At 33.6% G+C, this 21,952-nt stretch overlaps 2 protein-coding genes across 5 annotated transcripts; both read right to left on the bottom strand.

The window, feature by feature from the left end:
* Nucleotides 1–1,082: 1,082 nt before the first annotated feature.
* LOC108209099 (nonsense-mediated mRNA decay factor SMG7) lies at nucleotides 1,083–8,164 on the bottom strand. The gene is made up of 8 exons (XM_017379844.2): nucleotides 7,901–8,164; nucleotides 6,796–6,889; nucleotides 5,215–5,820; nucleotides 4,961–5,083; nucleotides 4,009–4,235; nucleotides 1,941–3,925; nucleotides 1,666–1,804; nucleotides 1,083–1,515 (listed from the first exon to the last, which is right to left on the bottom strand). The coding sequence occupies exons 2-6, from the start codon at nucleotides 6,865–6,867 to the stop codon at nucleotides 1,963–1,965; spliced, it is 2,991 nt and encodes a 996-aa protein (XP_017235333.1). The 5' UTR covers nucleotides 6,868–6,889; nucleotides 7,901–8,164; the 3' UTR covers nucleotides 1,083–1,515; nucleotides 1,666–1,804; nucleotides 1,941–1,962.
* Nucleotides 8,165–10,068: 1,904 nt separating this feature from the next.
* LOC108207931 (agamous-like MADS-box protein MADS3) lies at nucleotides 10,069–14,346 on the bottom strand. Of its 4 annotated transcripts, none has more exons than XM_017378367.2 (8): nucleotides 14,021–14,346; nucleotides 12,268–12,343; nucleotides 12,089–12,150; nucleotides 11,746–11,845; nucleotides 11,563–11,604; nucleotides 10,970–11,011; nucleotides 10,671–10,813; nucleotides 10,069–10,432 (listed from the first exon to the last, which is right to left on the bottom strand). In XM_017378367.2, exons 1-8 carry the CDS (start codon nucleotides 14,203–14,205, stop codon nucleotides 10,333–10,335), a joined length of 750 nt encoding a protein of 249 aa, XP_017233856.1. In that variant the 5' UTR covers nucleotides 14,206–14,346; the 3' UTR covers nucleotides 10,069–10,332. The 4 variants fall into 4 exon arrangements, with proteins under 4 accessions (XP_017233856.1, XP_017233854.1, XP_017233852.1 ...); XM_017378365.2 differs by having other exon boundaries at nucleotides 10,069–10,435; nucleotides 14,021–14,330; XM_017378363.2 differs by having other exon boundaries at nucleotides 10,194–10,435; nucleotides 10,949–11,011; nucleotides 14,021–14,330.
* Nucleotides 14,347–21,952: the final 7,606 nt, after the last annotated feature.

Here is a 21,952-nt window from a genome sequence, read left to right as displayed (position 1 = left end):
TTTGCATCCTGTGTTTTGTAGTGCATACTAGTTAGTATCGTATCAGAGTAAATATATTGATTCTCAAGAGAAACGGAGATATATATTGATTCTCAAGAGAAACGGAGATTGCGGGGAAATTGAGGGGGTGTTTGGTTGGTAGATGGGAATGGAGAATGTAAATGGATATCCAAGGAAATATTAATCTGTGTTGGGTTCAAGGTTCCAATTTATATTGACAGGACTCTTTAACCATGAAAAAATCGAATTTTCCTGCGGTTTTACTGTCCATGGATCTAGAAATCCAAGAAACAATCATTTATATATATATAAAAAAATACTATATGCCATCAATAATTTTTAAGTAATTACAGTATTTAACAGAGCTGAATTTATTTTTTAGAAATGCAGCCAAATATTATAAACTATAGTATAGTGCAAGAAATATTATAGGAATCGGGGGTGTCAGCATCGTCGGTGCACCCTTTCGGATCCGACACTGTCACAATATTAATATTATTGTGTAACACTAAATTATGCTAAAAGAACATGTCAACGGAAATATGATGAAAGAACATATACAGGAGAGACAACACGGTTTCTGTATACCCTGAGTTGCAAAATGTGTTTTCTCGACATTTTATGATTTTTCAGCAGTTTAAATCTCGAAGCAAAATTCTACGCCATTCTGCTTGGCTTAAAAACATGCAAGAAGAGAACGGAGAAAAGCTGCACTTGCATGACACAAGAAGCTAATAGAAGCGTTTCTGAAGAGAAATGAACCAAAGTCTGTCAAATGTCAAGAGAGCTTAGCGGTGATAATAAATAAGCGGGTAATCATATTTGCTACGAGGGGGATGAACAAGGTGATCAATCACGAAAAGTCAAGAAGACAATTGTGGCAAGTATTGGAGGTTTACCAGTCTAAATGAAGAGAACAAGGGCTTCCAGCAAATCATGAAACATGTCAGAGGGAGACTCGGAACATTTCGCCCAGGTCAAATCAGACAATGCCACAACATTTTCATGTTTGGAACATTCAACCTAAAGGTACAACATTCTATTCTAACAATATATAGGCACAAAATAAACGCACCAACACAGAAGTCTAAATCAAGTTTATAAAGAAAGAAAAAACCAGGCTTCTGAGCTATAGATCCCATGATCCATTTATTGAACTCATGTCCTCAGACTTCAATACAAAAACTTAAGTAACTTAACATTATATATCATTCTGCATCCAGCAGATAATTATTTTAGCAAGCAGCAAACGAGCAACACATAAATCGTCCAACTGATGCTAATAGCCACCAGATACTATGCTTGTGTTCACTGATAGGGCATAACAGAACCAAGTAAAACCGTCATTAGATTTTACTATATTCACCCTTTCTTCTTAAAGACAATGACCAAAGTTTAACAATGGCATAATTGACATGTTCCATCCGCAGATTAACCAGACAGTAGATTTAATGATGGGTAACGAGCCAGCTGAAACCTTCACAATCTTCCTCCACGCAAAGAGTATATTGCAATCTGCACGTGGTCCAACAATAACCACAGAGGTCGCAAAACATCATGTCAATTACTATTTCAAAATAATATCTTCACAGAAAGTCTTGTATGCTCCATCATTACTGATCGAATCTTGAGCAAAACAATATAGAAAGAGAGATCAGGGTTTACCTTAAAGGGCCTGCAAGATGCCACCAACAATGTGCTCCAACATACATGTATGAAAACAGGAAGGGTTTCAAGTTGGATCCAGACTTCGTTAACAAAAGTTTGTCCCAGACATCCAGAATTCAGAATTATGCTCAAGGGCCTAAGATTATCAAATCAGATAGACAAATCTCAAATTACTACAAACAGTAAAAAGTCAGGTAATATACATACATTTTAATCCAATTCAGAAATAATAATAGAATGTATATACTGCACAGAAGATGGCAGAAACTCACCATTTGATGTCTCAGATTTTTATCACACGATACGATGATTCATCAAGAAAGATTTGCCTTGGTATTGCTGTGGTGGTGGAACACTCTGCTGCTGCTGCTGCATTTGTTCATTGGGCAAGTTTAAACTCTCTGGAATCTGTCCATTTCTATCTTCAGCTCCAAACTGCGCAGAAGAAACTTGTTTTCCAGGAAAAGGGAAACGAGCTCCCTCTAAAGGGGCATTGCCCTCTTCACTGTACAGAAATCCTGGATGTGATGGATATCCAGTAGACTGTTTAAGACTCGAATGACCTATAGATGATGGATGCGTATATCCATCCAACCAGCTATAATTATCCACTGATGGATTCTCACCACTCATTGCAACAGACGGTTCAAAACCTTGCTTTGGACGAACAGAGTTGAACCCGGGTGGAGGGCCTAAATGCCTTACAGGACGATTGGCTGGACCTTTCATAGACATAGCTTGCAATGCTGAAGACACCTTAGGTGCAATGATGCCTCCATTGTATCCAGAGGATGCAACAAACTCAAAATTATTTGGCACATCCGGTGCCCGAGAAGATGAAATTGGGTTGATCTGGTTTTGCGTAATGGTTCCCGGGCCTACTGCCTGAGAATATATACCTGTATAACCAGGACTGATAATTTGCTGCACGGGAAGAGATAACGAAGCAACATTAGACACTTTCATATCATTCTGCATCCTGAGATCAATCACACGACCACTTTCCACCAAGCTCCAACCTTCCAAGTCTTTCGCAAGAAAATCATGTTGGTTCCTGGAGCTAGAACTGGTCTGATTTGGTTGCATTTGTTGAGACACAAAATTAGGAACAGGCAAAGGTGACTGTCGACCAGAAGAAAAAGCAGTAACAGGCATTGGTGCCTGTGGACCTGAAGAAAAAGCAGAATTCTGGTGCAGACCGACTTCAAAAGCTGAAAGAGGAGCACTATAAAGCTGAGTTTCATCTGAGAAAGCATTCATCCCATTTACCACTTCCCCTGGCGGGACCAATTCAGATATTTCATCATGACGCTTCTCACTCAATGTTGGCCTAAATAAAATCACTTCGTCATCCTCGTCACCATCATATAACTCAAACTCTGACTGGCTAATTGCCAAATCTGTCATGGGAGCTTTTAAACTCTCTTTGATGCTAGCACCTGATTTTGAACCGGCTGAATAGAGGGCTGAGCTAGTATCTTCTGAACTCTGGGGTGCAACACCTATAACGAACCTTTTAAGCTGCACATTAAAGCTAAGAGGTTTTTGGTCAACTTTCACTAGATTTGTTAAGGCTTTCCCTGCCGCTAGAATCCTTTTCAAACGAGAAGTTTTTTCCTTCTTGCTATCATGTCCAATGGACTGTTTCCTTGAAAAATCCAAGATGAGGTGAGCAGAATGTAGGGGCAAGAACCCCCGTAATTCAAAGTCCTCCCATAAAGCAAGCCGATTATCAGTTTCCCCTTCCTCGTACTTGCTCATGTTAAAAAAGCAGTTGTCATTATCTCCATCACTTGTAAGCATTGATCCACTTAAGGGGAGCTTGTTTAATAAACAAACACAATGATCCCAAAATTTCGACCTAACAGAAACTTGCTTGTCATCTATGTCAGTACCAGCTGCAATATCAGGAAAGCTAGCCAACCATTCCAGAAAAATTAAGAGTCCAGGTAAAAGCTGACTTGCACAGGGATCAGATAACTCTGAACATCTCTTAAAAATGTGTCCCATAAGCTCAAAAGTAGCAACAGCTGCATTTTGAAGCAAACCGGTACGCTGTAAAATATCTGCATATGACTGACCTTCAGCCTCCCTTTTAACATTATGAAGTGTAAAAATGAGAATAGTGACCAGCCTAACAATAAAAAGTCCATTATCAACAGCATCTAAACCGAATTTCAGCTCCTCTGCGCCAGACGAAAGCAGTTCACGCAGAAGATTGCTAACAAGTGAGAGCACTTCACCAAATGTGTCCAAGCTGGAGAGATTATATATATCATACAGTTATTTAAATAATAATTTCAACAAAATCAGTAAGGTATAAGTACAAAGATTATCTACCTTGTTCGTGTGAAAAGGATTCCATTTAAACGAACAAATCGCGTACAAAAAGCTTTGTATATATCATGAATACTGGGTGCTCTTTCACTGAAGCCATCAAGATCGACTTCCTTAGCCTGGAGTCTTGTTTCTTTTGTTCCTTTTCCTCTGTTATTTGTCTGGTTAGGTGACTCCTTACTAGCAGAACCTTCTATATCTTTGTGCAACTGAGTATAGGATTTCCGGTTCTGCAGAAATATAGAGGCAAATACAATTATATATGAAGAAATGTAAAAAGGCGAATACATTCATCTATCGACAAATACTTCATAAAAATCCATAACAGGACAACCATCCGGTTTATGTCAAACAGTTAACTAATATTCCTCAACACTATTGCTAGTGGGGCAAGTGCCCTCGTTACAATACAATCCCAATTGTAAATGCTAGATTGTAACCGGAAAGTAGAATATTATAATAATGAGACTAATTATTGACTTGTTATATATTAAATAACAATCTAGACAACATTAGACAAAGCTATTTTCGTATTATACTTGATTGCATAATTTAGTCGTAGTCATCTATGTAACTACTATAATCTCCTTAAAAAATGTGACTGCTGCCAGATTCCTTCCATATTCCACCAATTAAAAAACTAACATTTGAGTACCAAAACCTTTAAAAATATTAGCATACACCAGATCAACTATAGTTTCTAGTAGATAAGTAAACAAGTTGGAAAAAAGTCCTCCCTCTACCCTTTCTATATATGACAGCAAAAATAGCTCTTAATAAGCTTGGGGAGCCTAGTAATTAAAAAGCAGTGTCTTAAGAAGGTGAAGTTGATTAGATTGTGTATGTCTGAATAGCTGAATGAATCAAGTACTAGGACATAAACTAGAAAAGAAAGCAGTATGTACACACACACACACACACACACACATATATATACAAACTAGTACATAAAAACCTTCTCGAAAGCAACAATTAAGTTCTCCCTTGCAGTTGAAAAGGGACTCTCCACAGCCAAACTACGGAAGTAACGGTAAACAGCCACCAGTTCATCCCCGGAATAAGTAGCCACAATGGCGAGCTTCAAAACAAAAAAGATCTCTAAAACTTACTAAACCTTAATACAGTTGTAAAGTAAAGGGAGCTTATTTGGAAAGATTAAAAATAGTATAATATTTAAAGAAAAAAGCTTAAAAAACAAGGAGCAGGTACCTGGTGATGAGGATTACCACTAGATGGCAAAAGAGATGCAGCTTGCAAATAGTAACTGGAAGCAGCTGCATAATCTCGATTTTTGGAGTCACCCTCCCCATATAAACCTTTATATCGTGCAAGGTCACCCAGGTAAATTAAGCATCGGTGGCAAGCTATCAGACCCTTCTTCATCTCAATAGATTTTTTCTCATCTTTCTCAAAAACAATACGAGTTTCGAAATCGTCAGAAAAATGTCCAAGAGAGAGCCCATGTTTCGCTTTGATCTTCAAAATAAGGTCATGGTAAAATCCTGTTGCTTCAGAAAGAAAAGTCTTGAACTGGAGACGTATTTTAGTGATTCGATCAGGCCTAGGACCTTTTGCAGACCGAGGTGGGACAGATCCAGCAGAAGCTGCTGCAGCAGCATTGAAATGTGCTCTAAACTCCTCAATTCTCCGGTAATGTAACTGCCACAAAGCATATTCAACATTGTGCTTTTCCGAAAAGGAATGGTCCTCGAGGATTATAGCTTCATAATTTTCCCGCATAAGTTGCCATGTATTTGGATCGGAGGGAACTTTTGCTTGTATTGCTCGTCGACGCTTATTCTCCAACTCCGTATTCTATGAGACACAATATGTGTGTAAGCAATTAATTTCCACGGCAAAAGTAAATGCAGATAAACATGCTCGTAATTCAAGGGTATAGACTTTAATTGCCAGGAAGGTGTAACCTACTGTACTCGGTGTAGAGATATGTATGTATATGCACATAAGCTTGGAGTGAATATATGTAATAATACTAGAACCAAGAACTTGTGTACCCTACTAGTACAAACTAGCTTACTTACCTGAATTGTCTAGCTATCTGAAATAATCTTAACAAAATCAGTTCGATATATGAAGATAATACACTTAAAATATGCAACTCAAGAATCATAAATTTAAGAGCATGTTAGATAAGGAAAACGAGAATATAAAAAGAAATAGCTTTGTAGACATGAATACGTCTCAATTATCTGCTGCTTCTACTACTTACTGGCCTTGTAATCTTCCAAATATAGAAAAATCCAACTCATGCGGTTGAAATTTCATTACACGCAAAGGTGGTACACGTAGGTGTTAAAGACAGGACCCTACCCTAATCTCAAACCCTCTACCGATTAGTTATTGTGCACGACTTTTTAGCTTTATAGAGTCTTTCCAAAAGACTATATATGTATATGTATGTATGTGTGTGTGTCAACCAAAAGTAAGAAATTTGTCAAAAAGTCGCTGGCGGTTCCGTTTAACATATTTTTAAAAGGCAGCATTGATGATGATAGAACAAGTGATTGTATCGCATCATAATTAATGAAGATTGAAGACTAACGTAACGACAGAACATATTAGATAGACTACGAATCAATATATACCAACCAAGTCTAGAGAATAAGAATAACAAAGTAAATGCACTCAATTTGGAATAAAATAAAAGAACGAACCAAGTAAATGTTGAAAGAGACAATGGACCGTCAGAATAATATACTTTCTTGCAAAAGTACAAAATACAGTACAGGATTATACACATTACTATCTAGGCAAGAAGAAAACACAAACCTTGTCATAAAGACGCTGAGCACGCTCCCACGAAGGAGCAGACATTTTACTTGTCGTATCTACAAATGTCATTCATCCAAACATGTCTTCCAAACTGAAGTATATATGCATTAGACTAACAATATAAGCAAAGGCAATATAGTCGCGAACCCAGCTAAGTACACATATGAAATTATAAACTGTGCAGCTAAATAATACTGAAAAGTAATATATTCTAACAAACAAAGAATCACAACTTTTAATTAGCAAATCTGTTACCACACCTGATCAGCTGTACACCGTAAAACCTACTTCATATGCTCGACCTAAACTATCATATAAAGCTGATGTAATGACATTCAAACAGGAAAATCTGACCAGCAAGGGAGAGAGTCTGTTTTGGTCAAATCAAAAACCAACGCCAAAAATAACATAAAATTTTAGATGGTCAAGCTTATAGTCATATACACACAAAAGAATGAACTCCCGCCAATTTCAAGTTTAGTTATTCACACACATAAACCTAGTTTGGTTTTGTGCGGAAATTTTATACTATATACTAATAAAGTCATTCAGTAAGATTCTTGATTTATGGTACTAATTATCATATCCATCTAGAATTTATCAATAGTCTCCTTCCCTCCCTCCCATCCCCTCGTGACCAACAGTCATGATTCCCTCCCCCCGCCCCTGCCCCCTCCAACTACACAACATAATATGCAACATACCCATCAATCAAGTACTAATTTCCCACACATAATCAATTCTTGAAAAAGTAACACCAATCACAAGCACCCCTAATTCAGGCAATAAACACATATCATAAAGTTTTAGTTTTCACACCACCAAATTACAACAAATTGGCAACAAAGATTCAAGTCAAGTCCATAATCTACCAACTGAACCCCTACACAGAACCATTGAAAGCAAGAAAACAACATAAACACTCACAAAAACCATAAAAACACACACCCAGAGGCAAAAAACACATGAACACACATACCCACGAGCAAAAACATGATAACAAGCTAAAAATCCAATCTTTAATCCACACAAACACAAAAACAAAGATATAAAATCTGGGTATTGAAGCAAACCACATAAAGAGAGGAAAGAACACGCTTACAGAGAAAAATCAGATCTGGGGGAGTTCAATTTTGATGAAATCGTCAAGCCATGATGAGTTATGGGTTGGATGTTATATAGAGATGACGGACATATAGACGAGAATTTAGGGGCAGCCGTAAGAAAAAAACAAGTCACCAAAACTCTCTCTCCCTTTCTCTCAATTTTCTATTCAAACTCTCACTTTAGTTTACACAGCTACAATATTTCATATATTAGTAGCTTTTGCAAGAGTTTTTAGTTCAAAACGGTGGGCCGTTTGCATATATATCTTTTATGATTTTATGTTTAATATATGGATTTCAAGTTGGTATAATTGTTTCTTTCAAAAAAAAAGTTGGTATAATTGCATCGGTTATTATTTAAAATATTATTTATGTAAAATAAAAAGTCGAAATAATTCAAGAATATTCTGTTATCGTCTTAATTCGGGATTCTCAGTTGGGGATTTTTATTCTACCTCACCAAAAGAAATGGAATAAAAGAGATATCCAAGAAATATTTTGAAAGGTCTTTGGATTACGCAAAATTTTTAATTCACGTCCTTGTACTTGTGGATTGGGCACAGGCCTAAACGTTGATAGCTGAGACCTTGAAAATGTCGATATTGGGCGTCTATGCTGAGAAGCCCAATATAAGCTTAAAGCCCATCAAAAGCTTTAATAGGACCTAAGTTGAGTTTGAGCCCAGTCAGTCAACTATCGAGAGCAACTCCAATGCAATGTTATAAGTGGTGCCATTTCTATAATTTGAAATCAAATGCTAAAAATCTCAACTCCAATGGGGTTCTATACTTGGATGCAAATATGCATATATGCATCTTTGGTTCTAAATTTGAAACCAAAGATGCATTTATGCATCCATGCCACATCATCAACTAACTATAATTGGTATGTCTAGTGGTGAACTTTAAACAAAGTTTAGGAGAGAGGGACTAAAGTTACTTAATTTTGGAATTATTTGGATGCAAAATGCATCTAGCATTGGAGTTGAAGTTCTATTTTAGCAACAAAAAACACTTTTTGATGCTAAATTATAACAATAGCTATAGCTATTTTGCATCTTGCATTGGACTTGCTCTGATACGTTGGGGGCTACTGCGCCAGGTGGGCTGTTTGAAAGCAAAATAAGTCTCGGACGGTCAATGGTGTCCACGAAAACTCGAATACATAAAACAAGGACTTTTTTACGTTAATATTTTTTTTTTTTTGACGAAACGTTAATATGCTTTAATATATCGTTTTTGAAAGAAAAAAAGAAAAAGAAAAGTAACATATATTTATTTTTTGAACTGCTTAAAAAAAATTCATTCTTTTTCGAATAGCTTATGAATTTTTAGTCGAATACACGCTCTAGACAAGTAAGTATCAGTAAATTCTGATATGACAAGTCTAGATTAATTTTGAATCAAACGTATTTCTAGTATGAATGTAAAAATCGAAAATCAATATTAATCGGTAGAGATACTGAATATAGATTAATCAACTAATCGGAATTAATCATAAGGATTAATAAAACTAAAAATCAGGTTTTTTAGATATTATAATAAGATACAATATATTAATTTAATTTACAATATAACATATCATTTAAAAAAATTATAGTGAATTAATCAGATTTTAGACATCGAATCGGGAAGTCTATCTTACCGAAGACTGGAACCATGATTTCTAGACATATATTTTTTAAAGAAAGTTAAATAATCATATCATGTTAGTGTGGAAAGTAACACTTTTTGAATAAAGTAATTTTTGATTTCTTATGAAGAGTTCTAAAAATAGGTTATGAAAAGGCCAGAAAGATAAAAAAATATCCATCAAGTTGTCACATTAAAAGCAGGTACAAAAAGTTGAAAGCGAAAGAGTGAATTGGGAAGAAGTTTGTAATATAATTTGACCGAAAAGAACTTTTGAAAAACATATTTTCTGGGAATAAAGCTTTTTTAGGTATTAATTTATGTTTATATATATTGTACCCAAAAGTTTTATATACCGATAAGCTCTTGTGTAAAGTTAGGAAAAAACGGCTTGGAATCTTGTTAAATACGTATAATACTGTATTCCCACTGATATTGAATCAATATATATAGTGTGAAATTGCACTAATAATATTGAGATGTGAATTCGATTAGTGTTTAGTTATAAAAATATCTCTGTCAACTAAAAAATATATTGCACCCAAAAGAGATCTTAACTTTATATTAGCTTAAAATCAAAAGTTTCATTGAAGACCAAGAGTACTACATGCAGTCGGACTATGCAAAGCTACTCTCAGCAAGCAAAATATACAATACCAACCCATATTGCAAGTCTGCAATCCCTTGTACTTTACAAAAAAATAGTGTCTCATCAAGATCTTATCACTCAAATAATATCAAACCCTCTATATATACGTATGAGGTTGAGTAGGTAAAAAGATAGCTATATATGTATATCAAAGAACCCAGCCATAGGTGACGTTACTTTCACCAGCAATATTGTTGTTTGGTGGAATGTCAGACGATCCTTCACCTTGAACATACTGTTGCTCATACCTGCTTCATAAACAAAACCAAAACTAATACGGGGTTCTGTATGCATTATTTCGATACAATTTATTTACGTGAAAGTAACTTTGGCAGGGATATAAAAAAAGAAAAAAGTTAAGCACTTTTTCTACATCGATATTTTGCATCAAACATTAATTTGCTCAAGGAATTCTCATCTCAAAATTAGTTCTCGTTTGAGTCCGACCCTATATATAAAAGAACAATAGAGAGATCAGATGAGTACCCTATTTGTAAGAGAGGAGCTGGTTCATGATCAGAGAGCATGGGATTTGAGTGAGAAGATTGTGCATGCTGCTGATGCATAGGTAAGCCAGTACCCCATGGGCATGGAAGACCCCTATACTCATGCACTCCTGATGACTCTTGCTGCATATTGTAAAACCAAATAGACAAGGTACACACAACCAGAGAGTCATTTCTTGTCAGTAAGAATACTAGTGAATAAACAACCCACAGGGCACAGGTCTATATATAAGTTAAATTCATGGGGATAATGAGTACCAAAGACAATTCAAAAGAAACCTTGATTTTCAACTGTTTGTTCACATCTCCAAGATGACGTTCCTGCCATTGCAAACAGTAAAACAGAATGTGGGTCTATAGTCATTACAATACGAGTGATTGAAATGATACAAGATAATTAGAAGTGGTGCAATTAATTTTCTATAGCTCTTGCTTTTGCACTTATGACTGAAGAAAATAGAGCCTGCAAAGAAAACCTAGCTAGAAATTTAATATTGAGAGAGAGAGAGAGAGACTAGGGAGGGAGAGGCAACTAATCATATCAATCCTGTTATTCGTGTGATATATTTGAAAGGTCTTTAGACACATTTGATGTCTGGTCAAAATTTTCACCTTTTGTATACATCTATTAAAACTAATCCCAATAGTCTTATTCTTTGTAGCACTAGTACTTTTGAAGGGGTAATGCATGATATAGTTCATTTCATGATATAGCTAGTTCAATGTTTGGTCAGGTTTAAATATGCATTCATTAATTCTGATAGGACATTTTGTATAACACTACTTATATAGCTACCTAGAACTCATGTACAGTAAAGCAAAATCAAAGAGAAGAGAGGTGCATGTGTGTATCTAACAGTTAATTCAGATACCTTCCTGCGAAGCTCCTCCATCTGTTCAACCATTACCTGTGACTGCATATATATTATATCCGTAAATAAATAATTAGAGGAAGAAATATTTCAAAAATAAAGCTCATGCTCAGTCTGTGTTTCATTCTTGTATAGTTGTAGAGCTAGCTGCTGTGTTGTAACTACTTTCTTTGACTTAATTACCTTTCTATGCCTTGTTTGTCCAAGAGCCCCTTCCAGCTGTTTCTCAAGACTTTGCAGTTCTTTCAAGCTCAATGGTCCAAGATCCTCTCCAAGCAAATGCCTTTATCATTTTAATGATTTCAGCAATTTTTACAAATCACAACACCGTTAAATTTACAAATTATATTATTGACTTTTTTTTGACAATCAGAATAAAAACTTGTGTGAGCATATATCTACCTATCATGACTGAGTAGAAGTGCTACCACATATATAGATATTATATATATAATTGCTCTAAGACTATACAATCATGAATAATGGATTAATTAGCTTAAAGGTTTTAATGATCGTATAGCCTAACCTTTGAGTGCGTTGCAGGGATTCATACTTTGCATTTAGAAGTGAGACCTCCTGGCACCAATTCTGGTTGAAAGCATAAAACGAGAAATCGTGGTAAAGATCATTGTAAAATTTAAACGTAGCTCGCTGAAATTCAATTGGTACAGTCACCTCAAATTTATTTCAAGATAAAATGGAAACCTGTGTTTCAGTTCCGATGCTGTTGGCCATTGGATTTAAATTGCAACGCTGGTACTTCTCGAGGGTTGCAGTCATACTGCAGCAACAAGATTAACATTCTTAAAGTGCTTCTACGATCAATATATACATAGCAGTTCACAGAACAAACTGCATTATCTCTCTCCATGTTATATTAGGTTATAACTCTCGCCACAAAATGATACAGTAGTTAAATTTGAACAATGTATAATTAATAAAAGGACTTGAACAAAGACTGCAGAAATAAAGTACTAAACTATAAATGTCTGTAAATCGGCTTGTAATTTGTTATTATATGTCATCAGTAATATACAGTACAATATGTTAAAAATTTAAACAGTAAAATTCTGTATAATCTCGTAGTATCAATCGGACCAAGATTCTGCAAATGATTTCCTGATCAACATGAGAAATACTCAGAGATCAGAATTTTAAGAACATTAATTACCAAGCAGAATTATATTTAAGTACTTACAGATCTATTCTTTTCCTAAGCATATTACCAAGCAGAAATATTGAAGGGGAAGTACCAGCTGAGAGGATATATATAATAAAACCAAACTGACAATTTGACCAGAGGAAGAATGGGAAACATAATTTTTTGTAAGAAAGATATTCTCATGTAGCCATACATTTGTCTTGTAACAAAGAAAAAACACACCTTCTCCCTTCAAATCAGAATGAAGAATGCCCTAATTAAACAGTCTATACATTTAGGTCACTAAAATTTACAATTGCAAAATCTCATATATCTGTAGTAGTTATGAATAACCATTAATACTTGAGAGAACATACCTAATTAACTATGATTAGTTTACTATAAAGAAATCTTTTGAACTGAGAGTCGAAGAAGATATATATATTGCACAGTACCAAACACACTGTGGACACATAAAAACCCAGATGATCATCAGTCACACCAACACACACATGCACACCGGCCCTAATCCCATTTCTTCCCTTTTTCTGAGTTGAACAAGCATGAATTTTCCTGATTTTCCCTTATATGATCTCAAACAAAACTGGTTTGAACTATATACACAAATGGAATGAAAGATGAGAATGATAATAAAGAATGGAAGAAGCAGCAAAGGGTTAAAGGAGGAGAGAACTTACAGATAGCAGAATATAAAGATATAACACAGAGAGAGAGAGGGAAAGGGGAGAGAGAGTGAGAAGGGGGGAGAACAGTCAACACATTCAAACACTCAGATATACAGACAAAGAAGAACTATGTTAACAAGAAAGATGATGAAACAATGGCCAAGAAAATAGGGGTTAAAGCATAAACCAGCAGAGCAAATCACACAGACATTGCACATAGATCCAGGACTAGAAGTCCATTTTCCATCTCTATAACAGAAAATCATCTGTTTCATGGAAACCTTAGATCTAGCACAAAGATCCATGTAGAACGATGAGTTCAATTAAAGTAACACAGATTGTTAAAACGTGTCAATTTCTCATTAGAACAGACATTAAACAAATATTATCCTTCCCTAATCTGCAGTAACATCTTACAATATAAATATACTTTTCAAGATTCCATAGAGAAAGCAAGATGTAGACCAGTACTAAGAATAAACAAATAATATAACTAGCATATGTAGCTGTAAAAGCGAATGATTGTTATTGGGAGACGAGTCTGAGAATAAATCTGTAAACCTAAACAAAAAAAATTAACCTAAGGCTGAGAGAGATATGAGAGGGATGGGGGGACAGAGAGAGAGAGAACCTGCCGGAGCTGGAGAACTCATAAAGCTTGCCGCGGCTAGAGAAAACAATGAGAGCAACTTCAGCATCACAGAGAACGGAGAGTTCATAAGCTTTCTTCATCAAACCATTTCTTCTCTTGGAGAAAGTCACTTGTCGATTAATCTTGTTTTCGATTCTCTTCAACTCCACTTTTCCTCTCCCCATTTCTTCTACCCTCACCTTAAAAAAAAATCCACACACAATGCTGATACTATCTATCCCCTTTGTCTATCTAATTAATAAGGTCACTGCCTTAATTTCGTGGTGGTCAGTTCACATGTATTATTCGTATGTCTATCTGTGTGCACTGGCACAGTGTAACGAGGACTATGGTCAAATACATGTATGTAAATGTAATCGCATTTCCGTTATACACGAAGTTCTGCGTGGGTTTACTGAGATATATAAAGGTCCTGTCTGGCGTCTGCTTTGCATAATTGCATGTAATTATGAATTTGTACGAATTATGATCAGCTTTGGCTTAAATACATTATTTACATGATTTGTTTAACATAATTTAAGATACATGCTAAAATTATACACACACACTTCATTTGTCATTGTTTCGTCTCTCTCTAATATAAGTTATGTTTAATTCAAAAATAATAATTTACTCCTCGAGACGGGAGATGGATATGAAGTATGAGTTTAAAAATCAAATTTTAATTTTTTTCATCTTTATTCATATCATCACATATAAATTGTTGATACAAAATGAAATTAATAACCTACCAATATGTAAAAATATTATTTAAATAATATTGATAATTATATATTTATATACACACACTAAATCAACCATATTCATCTACCACTCAACTAAATACATGTTATCAAAAATGATAACTCAACTACATAATATATTAACGATTTCATATTTCAACTCATATTATTTTTAGAACCAAGTGATCCTTTTCCGAATCGAGTATAACATGAGTGACTAACAATAATAATCAACCAAGAAATAGTGATGGATAAGTGGACGTCATTGGCTATAATATTCCATTGAGTAATACTAATATTCAAATAGGTAACAGTGATGTACGACTAGAAGCGTGATTATCTGAGAAAGTCTTGTAATTTTGATTAGAGACCTTAATCTCAAGACTTGAACTTGACTAAACTTGAAATCATCTATATATAAATTAGTACTGTATGCAATATTAATTATATAATTATGTTTTCACAAATCAAATTCAGCTCCCTATGAATATAAGAATACTCTCTTTATAAAGAGCTTATTGCACTTTGTAACCCTAAACTTTGGCTGATTAGCAAATCAGACCTCACACTTTGAAATGTGACAGTTTGTAACTCTAAGTTTCATTTAGTTTTCGGTTTGTAATTATGGCCCACACATCCGTTAAAAACAACCGTTAACTTTAACTGTTTGAGAGGTAACGATGTGTATATTAATTTCTAACAGCTACTTTATCCCTTGTGACCTCTCAAAATTTATGTATTATATTTTAAAATTATTTCTGACCACACACAACAATATATATTAAATTACAAATAATTTTCAAAATATGTATTTAATTTAAAATTTTAAGATAAGTTACATCGTTTATGTAAAAATAAAAAAAATTTCAGATTCTAAATCTAAATACGTATTTTTAAAATTATTTTAAATTGTTTTACATCGTTGTGTGTGTTCAAAAATAATTTCCAAATATGATACATAAATTTTGAGGGGTCACGTGGAGTAAAGTAGCTGTTGGAAACTAATATATACACTGTTAAGTTAACGGCTGTTTTTAACGAATGTGTGGGCCGGGGTTACAAACCGAAAGCTAAATTAAACTTAGGGTTACAAACTGTCACATTTCAAAGTGTAGAGTCTGATTTGCTAATCAGCCAAAGTGTAAGGTTACAAATTGCAATAAGTTCTTTTATAAAAAACAAAATTCTAGATTTAATACACGGTGATACAGTATAAAAATATAACTGCAACATGATATTTCAATTCCTTGGGCGAGAAAGTTGAAAGGTAGGTATATAGACGTGTCAACCTAAAGTGCATGATTAAAATTTGTCCAAGCTTGTCATTGTCAACTTCAAATACTTGGTACAATGTGACATTGTCATATGAAATGATGAAATACGCGACTGTGTGATCATGACACGTTTGGTCAAGAGAAACAGAAAACTGAGCAAAACGGAAAGGTTAAGGGGTTAGAAACTAACCATAAGCATCCAACTTCTGAAAGCTCGTACGCCCCTCCCTTCGATTCTGATATACTTGAGCTAGTTAGGGTCCTGTTGATTCTATTCAATATGAGTAGTGCTAGATGCACAAAATTGGGTACATAATTTTACATAAAATGACATGGCAATCTAGGTGGGGAGTTTTAATCAGTGCTATTAATGCATGTGCAAAGGGCCCATTTCAATTTCATTCGATATTACGAGGACCGCCTCAAGACCCCAAAACATTTATACAGATATAATTTAAATTTAAATTTAAATTTATATACTTATATTTATTTGTGTATTGAAATATTGAAATAATTTGATATATATATATATATATATATATATATATATATATATATATATATAATTTTTTAGAATCCTAAAATAGAGTGTCACATCAAAAAGTCGAACCGAGTATCCAAATTTATAGACAGATCCGGTGTTGCATATAATATGAATAGATGGTCTAAAACTCTAAATTAAAGTAAATTATAGAACTGTGATTAGATTTGAGCTCTTTTAGTCTTTTGTTCACTGGAATTTCAAATTTGTAATATGATTCTCATATAATATTATTATTATTTATTCAAGTAAAAAATAATGAAAAGGCCTCTGAGAAAAAGCAGCCTGATCTCGTGATATTGACCGTAAATAACAGTCATGATCAGAAAATTCACGATTGACTCACGTTTAACCTAACAGCATCGCTGGAAATTTTTTTATGCCTGAAAGGTATCATGGGTGAAAGTCAGGAATGTAATTGTACCAAGGAAAAACCAATTACAGAAGTGTATCACAAAAAATTTGGCTTGATTATATAAAAAATAATGGATATATACTTTTATGTAAGTAATCATTATTTTTCAAAAGCAGGAGGCTTCCTGAAATCAACTTCTTCTTTCTTCCACCTAACTAATTCGATAACCTTTGTGTTTTCTATTTCTATGTCAAATGTATTTTATTTGCTTCGAACCGAGCTTATCAAATTCCAAGTCGAATAACTTATATTTGCCTGCCTCGACCCATAAAATTCTGCACTAAAATAATTCATCCTAGGCAGGGATTTGCTGGTTAGGTCTTCTATTTACGGGAAGGGCAATTTATGGGAGTGAAAGGGATATAAATGCGTGGCTTCAGATAATTCAGTATGCATGTTAGGCTACAGCAGTGGTTAGAGAGTTTCCCTTTTAAGGAAAGGTTTTGACAATAAGGAATGATAATACCAATACTTCATCCCCTTCTTCAGCAAATCTATCTCTATCAACTCAACTGCTCTCAAACTTTAATAACGTTCTAGTCTGGATTTAAGTTTAAGGGGTCTCACAGACTTTTATTTAAATATAATATATATTATAGATTTGTTAACTGAATACTCCCTCTCAATTTACAAGTCTTTTTTGGAAAAAAACGCATAAGAAAAATTGGTTAAATATAATTTTATTTCAAGTATCATTAATTAGTGGATTGATGATAAGTGAGAATAGAGTCGAGTTTGAAAAAAATCACAATAAATATAGAGATGTAGTGTGTTGACTATTGAGAAATGAGAATAATGTTGAATTTCAAAAAAATTACAATTAATATGAAGATAAATTTGTGTTGGAAGAAGAAAGCAACACATATTTTGGGATAATTTTTTTTTTCCAAATAGGACTTCTATTTTGAGAGTATGTTTAATAACTTTTTTAATGCTGTTGAACCAGGGCGAATATGAGAATTGAGAAATCAGGAAGGCTACAAGTTAATCAAAACTATTTATGTTTGACTTTGACGCGATTTTAACTTAATAAACTCTGTTTGATATGTTATCAAACTCAAGTTTAGAAAAAAATAATTTTATTAGAAAGAGTAATAGTTTCAAGTTTAGTTTGATGGATTGTACCATCATATGTGAAAGTTTGTGATTTATCACTTAAAATAATTTGATGTTATAAGTTTGGAAATTTATAATGTTTGTTTGAATTTTTTTTAATTTATTAATGACTTATAGATTATTAAAAATTAATAATAAAAATAATTTATGAGTAATTTATAACTTATGACTAATTTTTATAAAGAAAAAAAATATAACACATTTCATCGTGGGAGGACTGGGAGCATTATTATTCTGCTGGTGAATAATAAAATTTTTGAAAATTAATTATTCTACAAATTTTGAAAAGCACATAAAATTGTTCTCACATATAATTATTAACATAATTAATATTTTTTAATTAATATTCAATTTGCACCCAAACTTAAGTAAAAAATAAATCATTCATGCAAATTTTATTGACGACCGTCCAATTCGCAGCCAGCTCACAGCTGGATGGCAAATGATATTATGAGTGGCTATGAGCCTATGATCGTGGCTAGCTAGTAGTTAGGGCTGAATCATCCACACTGGTTTCCTTGTTTGTATTACATCGTCTTAAGACCATCTCCAACCCATAACACCATTTTGGTGTGAAAAATACACCAATTTGGTGTGAAAACTACACCATAGGAGTGCCCGCGTGTCGGGTTGGGCGGATTATAAGTTAAACCCTAACCCAACCCATTTAGTTCGGTTTTTTTAATTTTTAACCCAATTAAAGTTCGGTTTAAATTTCATCGGGTTGGGTCGGTTAGGATTTATTTCGGTTTGGGTCGGTTTGGGTTGGGTAGAATAGGTTACTAGAAAATAAGTGTGAGGTAAGGTCACTTAGTTTTGTAATTTCACAATTTTTTCGAGACAAGTTGAGCTCATTATCGAGTTTGTTTGCCAATAGCTTAGTTCTTATTAAGTGGAACTCATGATTCGTTCAAAATAGAAATTGTTTCACGCATTTATTATAAATTTAAGTAATATGTGATATATTTTTAGTTTAGATAGAAAGACACCTAAAATTATTTTAGTAAAAACAAATAAAATATATGAAAATTAAATAAAATATGCGGGTCGGGTTAGAATGGGCGGGTTATAAGCAAAACCCTAACCCAACCCAATTAAATCGGTTTTAATAATTTTCAACCCAATCAAAATTCGGGTTAAATATTTTCGGGTTGGTTTAGGGTCGGGTTGGGTCGGTTCGATCGGTTTGGGCGGGTTTTGATAACCCATGGGCACCCCTACTACACCAAATCAAAATTTCACTCCAACCCATCAACAACATATCCTACACCAAAAAGAATCTTTTACACATTAAATGGAATATTCTCTCTTTTTAAGTTATTTATATCATTATTGAATTTATACTTAAATTTTTAACATGTTCAATAAACAATGACCTAAAATAATTATAAATTCATTAATAAATTCAAGAGGACAACTTAATTATATGAATTCCCATGCTCTTCCCATATGTGCTCGATCAAGGCGTTGCGAAATTCAAAATGAGCTTCTTTATCTTTAATTTGTCGATATCTACTAAGAAAATCTTGAAATTCGTCATCTCCATTTCTTTCCATTTCGACAGCAGCAGAAGATGTTTCCACGTAATCATGTACATGCAAATTCAAGTCTCGTTCATCCTCAACTATCAAGTTGTGCATGATAATACATATGTGAGGGTATACATATGTGAGGTAATTTTAATCATTGTGTATTTTATTTTTAATCAAATCTTTTTAAAAAAACATATCTTCTATATAAGAATATAAATTTATTGATATTTGGAAATAAATAAAAAACTTGAGTAAAATAGTAAAGAAAGAAAATTTAAAACAATTATGATTAAAGAATAAATAATATAACATAAAACAACTTTAATGGGACATAGATGGAATAATTTTGTTTTTATTAACATATGTGAGGGTATAGTAGGTATTTTGGAAAACTCCAAATTTGGTGTAAAAGTTGCACCAAATCAATACTTGACACCAAATTTGGTGTCAACCAATTCATTTGGTGTCAACTTTACACCAATTTGGTGTTGGGTTGGAGTGAATTTGACACCAAATTTGACACCAAAATGGTGTTTTGGTGTTGGGTTGGAGTTGCCCTAAGTTCTTCATGGCGTTGTCGTTTTAATAATTAACTACGTGTATTCCTAAATACAAAAAGGTTATCTTCCAGATGAAAGTGAGTAAAAATCGAGTGAACTTGTTAATATATTAAAATTTAATAAATTGTTGGGGAATTATCTTGTATATTGTTTTTTCAATCTTATTTTCAAAAATACTACCTTATCCAATCTTATTTGCAAATCTCTAAAATATTTTCAAAAATACTACCTTTTTTGAAAATATTTTCCAAAAAATACGGTGGTTGCATATGCAACCATATATGCAACTACAAATCCTGATTTCAGGTTTCAGTTTTCAAATGTCATTTTCGACCTCATCTTTGGAATCCATATATATATATATATATATATATATATATATATATATATATATATATATATATATATATATATATGGATTCCAAAGATGAGGTCGAAAATGACATTTGAAAACTGGAACTCGAAATCAGGAATTCAGTTGCATATATAGTTGCATATGGTTGTATTCAGTTGCATATGTTTGCATTCAGTTGATTCTATTGCAATCTAATGGCCCCGCCAGGGGCACACCATACATCCGTTGCAACTTACAGTTTTCAGTTGCATTTAGTTGCATATGAGGTTGCATTCAGTTGATTCTATTGCAATCTAATGGCCCCGCCAGGGGCACCCATACTTCAGTTGGAACTTACAGTTTTCAGTTGCATTTAGTTGCATATGAGGTTGCATTTAGTTGCATATGAGGTTGCATATGAGGTTGCGTGCAACCTCATATGCAACCTCATATGGAACGGAAAACTGTAAGTTGCAACTGATGTATGGGTGCCCCTGGCGGGGCCATTAGATTACAATAGAATCAACTGAATATAACCCATATGCAACCATATATGCAACTACAAATCCTGATTTCAAGTTTCAGATTTCAAATGTCATTTTCGACCTCATCGTTGGAATCGATATATATATGCAACCACAGTATTTTTGAAAATATTTTAGAGAAGGTAGTATTTTTGAAAATATGATTGGATAAGGTAGTATTTTTGGAAATAAGATTGAAAACGTGATTATTAATAAAAAAGGCCCTAAATTGTTTCCTATATATTTATTTTAGATGTAGTATTTTGGATCAAACCAAGTCAATTGTATTTAATTACAATTTCTTCCTTCCGTTCTTATTTGTTTATAAATAATTTGAAGGGGAGGTTAAAGAATCTATAAAATAGAATAATGAAAATTAAAATAAATGAGTAAAATAACGAGATCATTAATATTTTTTTTGACAAATATGGCCCTTGAGTGTTTGAGGATAAACTCTTAACCACTGAGCTATCCAATATACTTAAGTAATAATGAGATCAAAGTTGGATTCAGTAATCACACACGACACAACAAATATTCTTTCCCTATAAATTCATCTTTAATTATTAGTGATGTATTAAAGTCTATTATCTATCCTTTAAGGATTATCTGTGGGGCGTATTAAAAACCTGAATTATAAAATCAAGGAAAAGCACTCATGCTCAGTACTCAGTAGTAATATAAGCACGGTAAAATTCCAATATTACTCTAACAAATCCTAAAAAAAGAAGAAGTTATGGGATAATATTATTACTCTAACAAATCCTAAAATTGTCCCTCAAATTACCCCAGACTTTTTGTAGAAAAAATTTAAAAACACACACGGTTTACTTATCAAAAAAAAGAAGAAAAAACGCGGTTTTGCGCAACTGAAAAAAATTGAATCTCGATTC

Source organism: Daucus carota, chromosome 2 (genome assembly GCF_001625215.2).
Source record: "Daucus carota subsp. sativus chromosome 2, DH1 v3.0, whole genome shotgun sequence".
Lineage (NCBI taxonomy): Eukaryota > Viridiplantae > Streptophyta > Magnoliopsida > Apiales > Apiaceae > Daucus > Daucus carota.
This window is presented reverse-complemented; position numbering and strand designations above follow the sequence as displayed.